Raw genomic sequence first — 5,317 nt, forward strand, 5'->3', positions numbered from 1 at the left:
CTATGAATATTAATACCAAAAAACTTAATCACGTTGAAATCCAACATATCTTTCTTCGTTGAAACTTTTGACGAATTTCCCACAAGACAAGTTAAATATTTAATTACCGAAATAGTCCTAGAAATCTCAATCTTATCATGAAATTCTAGCATAATTCCCCATACGCTATATCATCCAAATAGAAAAAGTTATCACACCAAGCTTAATCAATTTAATCAAAGGACTACCATCACTCTTAATAAAAGAAAAGAAGCCTTATTAGAAAAATAAGAAGTAAGAATATTTTACCGAACGCAACTCCAAATATGCAAAACATTGGAGCATTCAAAAAATAAATGTTAAATATATTCTTCATATTTTTCACAAAAACGTACACATAAAACATATATACAAACATTTATTCTTAATCTATTGATCTATAGGAAATGAAAAACTTTTCAAAGTATTCAACCTTTAAAATGAGTTAAATATTCATAGATAAAGGTTTTTTTTATTATGATATTAGAAGTTTTCGAAAGTTCATTGTCCAAAGATTGATTCATTGACAACTATTTTTTCTACACCGATTTTAAATTTTTTAATATTTTTACATTATTTATTTACAATATTTTTTTCAGTGCAAGTTGTATACTATCTCTTGCTTGCTTGTCAAGTATATTTTTTCTTCTCGAAATCATTGAGAAACTATGGAACATCTTCCGAGGTAAAAGACAACTAAGTAGCTAAATAACAATAACAAAATACATTAAGAAATATACCACTAGTATTATTATATAAAAGTGAAGTCAATCCATAATTCAAACAGGAACAAAATTTCCCTGATATTTATATTATAAATTTCAGATACTCTCAACACCACAATTTCATATACAAAACTTTCCCAATCTGCAGAAAATCTATCCCTCTGAGGAATCTCAAACCTCTAGAAGACAAGTAATAGTGGAATAGTTGTAGTCTCTTACACTCTCCCAATGGCCAACCAAGAACATGATCTCCCTCTCTATGAAAAAGTTTGGCTCAAACGCACATTTCAAAGAGTGATGGACGCCTTCATGTTATTCCTCCTCTTCTTGCTTCTTAGTAACCGACTTTTCTCATCTAACACCTTCACTTTCCCATGCTTCCTTGCTTTCATATGCGAATCTTGGTTCACCTTCACTTGGATTGTCATTCTCAACTCCAAGTGGAGTCCTGCAATCACCGTAACTCACCCAGATCGTCTCTTGCAAAGGTACATGATAACACAAAGCAATTGGTGCTCTCTGTTTTGAATCTGGTTTTCTATTCCAATCAATTTTTTCCCTTCTCCTAGTACTTCCAAAAGTTGCTACTTGGTAAATGCTTATTCTTGGTTTTTAGTGACATTCATATGATGATCATACAGTACTTGTACATTAATTCTTTTAATCTCAATAGGATTCAAGAGCTTCCACCAGTGGACTTGTTTGTTACAACAGCAGACCCTGTACTTGAATCCCCCATCATCACAGTCAACACAGTTTTATCTCTTCTAGCCCTTGATTATCCTACTAACAAGCTAGCTTGCTATGTTTCTGATGACGGCTGTTCCCCTCTTACTTTCTATGCCCTTGTGGAAGCCTCCAAATTTGCTAAGCTTTGGGTTCCTTTCTGTAAGAAGCATAATATACAAGTGAGAGCACCCGACAGATACTTCTCTGATGTTACCATAAACAAAAATGAAGACTCACTTGAATTCAGACAAGAATGGTTACAAATGAAGGTAACTGCAACAACCTTGCCCTGCATTATTAAGATTAGGAGATGTATAATATGTTTGAACTTCCAAATACTCTGACAATGAACTACAGAGTTATTTGTCTTTTTGTATTTTGCAGGAGATGTACGACAATTTAAGCCACAAAATTGAAGAGGTGACTCACAAAACAATTCCATTACAACTTGATGGAGAATTTTCTGTTTTCTCAAATACAGAACAAAGAAATCATCCAAGCATAATTAAGGTGACAGAAATATCATGATTCTTAAACTACATAGAAATTAATGTTTTAAAATAAAAAAAATATCTTAATAATTAATGTTATGAGAAACAGAAAAAGCTCGAGTAGAGATATTTTCACGAACTATGTTGGCTACCTTAATTTATAAAACATACGAACATGTCAGAAGTGTTATATCACAAATCTATTTACATTACCATTTCTATTCTTTCCTATTTAGATTACCCATTTGACTTCTTTTATGAGATGAAAAGGTATGATGATGTCAGAAGTGTTATATCATAAATCTATTTACATTATCATTTCTATTCTTTCCTATTTAGATTACCCATTTTACTTATTTTCTGAGATGAAAAAGTAAATCTTTCATCATACGAACAAGTTTTCAAACAGTCAAATTTTACATACATCTTTCTAATATCTGTTCCTATCGAAGTTTTAGTGCTTGCATTGCACGTCTAAAGAACAAGAAAGCACTTATTTACATTAAGTATGAACAGGTTATATTAGAAAACAAGGAAGGTCTCTTTGATGGGTTGCCTTACTTAATCTATGTATCCAGAGAGAAGAGACCTCAGTACAATCACAATTACAAAGCCGGTGCTATGAATGTCTTGGTAATTTTGTTAACCGATTTCATGAAATTTTGATTCTCATTCTTTCAAGTTAACCACAAATATAATTTGAATTAATAACTGATACGTGCAGACAAGAGTCTCTGGATTGATGAGCAATGCTCCCTTTATGTTGAACGTAGACTGTGACATGATTGTGAACAATCCCAAGATTGTTCTACACGCTCTGTGCATTTTGATGGATTCACAAAAAGGGAAAGAAGTTGCTTTCGTTCAATGTTTCCAACAATTCATCGATGGAATAAAAGATGACCCTTTTGGAAATCAGTTGGTGATTTCATTTGAGGTGTTTTTCAGCTTTAAATGAACTTCTAAGTTTTATCTTTATTAATAAATGAATTTTAAATTCAACTTTATAAAAGCGAGTGATAAAGTGAGATTATATTATGTAATGTATCGTTATCTATATGGGATCCAACACTTTTCATTAGTGAAATGTATGAACCAAGGAGCTTTGTAAACCAACTTTTTCTTGTTTTGTCTTATGCAGTACATAATACGGGGCATGGCTGGACTTCAAGGACCTTTCTATGGAGGAACAAACACCTTCCATAGAAGAAACACGATTTACGGTCTTTATCCTCATGAAATTGAAACCGTTATAAAAGGTCCTTCTCTTAACCAATGCACAAAATCTCTTAATTCAATATTATATCTCAAAGTTTGCTTTGGATTGAAAGTTTTTAGTATGCAAAATTTTGTGTCAATCCAAAACTATTTAATACTTAGTTAATGAACAAATACAATACATATTTCTAAAATAAATAACAAATACAAGGATAGTTTGGTTGTTGATTCCGAAATAGTGGATCCAACACATGTTTATTATTTTGTATCTTCTGCAGGAAAATCAGAAGAAAATATATTAATACAACAATTTGGAATCTCAAAAGAGTTCATCAAATCAGCAGCCCGTGTTGTGGGAGGGAGTGGATATTCAGCTAATGATATTACTCCTTCCAACTTTATTGAGGCAGCAACCCAAGTTGCTAATTGTGAATATGAATGTGGCACTTTCTGGGGTAATCAGGTACATAACAGAAAAAAAAAAAATTTAGACAATAGTAAACCATTTTTTGCACAAATGAAGCTTTGTTAACTGCAATTTTGGAAACTCTAGTTGGGCTGGTTGTATGGATCAATCTCAGAAGATGTACCAACAGGGTTGAATATTCACAGAAAAGGTTGGAGATCAGAGTGTTGTACCCCAGATCCAATTGCCTTCACAGGATGTGCTCCTGGAGGATTACTCTCTACAATGATACAACAAAAGAGATGGGCCTCAGGCCTCACTGTAGTCTTTTTTGGAAAGCATTCTCCTCTTATGGGCATGCTCTTTGGTAAGATCCAATTCAGGGCAGGCTTGTCTTATTTTTGGCTTACCAACTGGGGCTTGCGTGCTGCATTCCTAGTTTGCTATGTTGCTGTAATTGCATATTGCATGATTGCCAACACCACTATCTTTCCTCAGGTTTGATTCAAATTGCAATCCAAGTTTAATATTATATGCTATGCTAGACAATACAAAGGATTCTTAATTTTGTTTTGTTCCAGGGACTTGGCCTTTGGATTGCAATTTCTCTTTTTGTGTTTTACAATATACATACTCTATTAGAGCACCTTACAATTGGGTTGTCTATAACAAATTGGTGGAACAATCAAAGAATGTGTGTAATGAGAACCACGACTGCATGGTTTATTGGATTTTTAAGCGCTATGCTTAAGCTATCAGGGATTTCAGATACTGTGTTTGAAATAACAGAGAAGGAACACACAACTTCTGGTGCTGATGGAAACAATGCAGATGCTGGAAGGTTCACATTCGACGAGTCTCCAGTTTTTGTGGTAGGCACGACGATTTTGTTGGTGCATTTGGCAGGCATGGTGATAAAGTTATTGGGGTTGCAACCAAGTGATAGTGGAAATGGGAGTGGAATAGGAGAGTTCATTTGTAGCACATATCTGATAGTGTGTTACTTTCCATATTTGAAAGGGTTGTTTGGCAGAGGAAAATATGGGATTCCCTTAACCACCATTTGCATGTCATCCGTGTTTGCATTAGTCTTTGTGCAACTTTGTAGAAGTAATATTATGAGTTGATAGAGTTGAACTTTCTCTTGATATGCTTCTCATATTTTCTTTATTATGTGTTTATTATTTCTGAAGTTTGGTTCACTGAGCAAGTCTATTAAAAGTTATCTTGTTGAGAATAAGACCATGTCGTTTTGCTTTGTGTTATATCCCTCTCTCTCCGTATGTTCTGTTTCCTTCTCCCTTCTTTTTTTCACTGTCATGCATAAAAAAGTATTGGGAATATGTAATATTTATAGTTTTAACTCTTATAATTAAATATTTAAAATATATATATAGATAGATTTTGTATTTTATCTAGATAAAATATTGAAAAATAAATAAATAAAATTTAAAAAGTATTACGATTAAAGAAAATAAAAATAATAAAAAGAAATTCAATGCAATATTTTTTCAACATAATGTATTAGAATTATATTATTTAAAAATATTTTCATTTAAAAATTGAAGAGAAAATAAAAGGTAATAAGTATAATTTTAAAAAGGTAAAGTAATAAAAAGTATAAATTTCAATAATGTTAATTTTAAATATATATATATATATATATATATATATATATATATATAACTAAGTTACGTAACTTTATAAATATATATACGTTGGAAACATAG

General features: G+C 32.0%; 1 protein-coding gene across 1 annotated transcript; it reads left to right on the plus strand.

Annotated features, from left to right (window-relative positions):
• The first annotated feature begins 803 nt into the window (after window positions 1–803).
• Window positions 804–4,852, plus strand: LOC137835563 (cellulose synthase-like protein H1). Its single transcript, XM_068644126.2, has 9 exons — window positions 804–1,231; window positions 1,417–1,741; window positions 1,857–1,982; window positions 2,480–2,596; window positions 2,688–2,900; window positions 3,105–3,222; window positions 3,460–3,644; window positions 3,735–4,085; window positions 4,169–4,852. The coding sequence occupies exons 1-9, from the start codon at window positions 972–974 to the stop codon at window positions 4,712–4,714; spliced, it is 2,241 nt and encodes a 746-aa protein (XP_068500227.2). The 5' UTR covers window positions 804–971; the 3' UTR covers window positions 4,715–4,852.
• The last annotated feature ends 465 nt before the right edge of the window (window positions 4,853–5,317 follow it).

This window comes from Phaseolus vulgaris, chromosome 5 (assembly GCF_051622355.1).
Source record: "Phaseolus vulgaris cultivar YP4 chromosome 5, ASM5162235v1, whole genome shotgun sequence".
NCBI classification, from domain to species: Eukaryota; Viridiplantae; Streptophyta; class Magnoliopsida; order Fabales; family Fabaceae; genus Phaseolus; species Phaseolus vulgaris.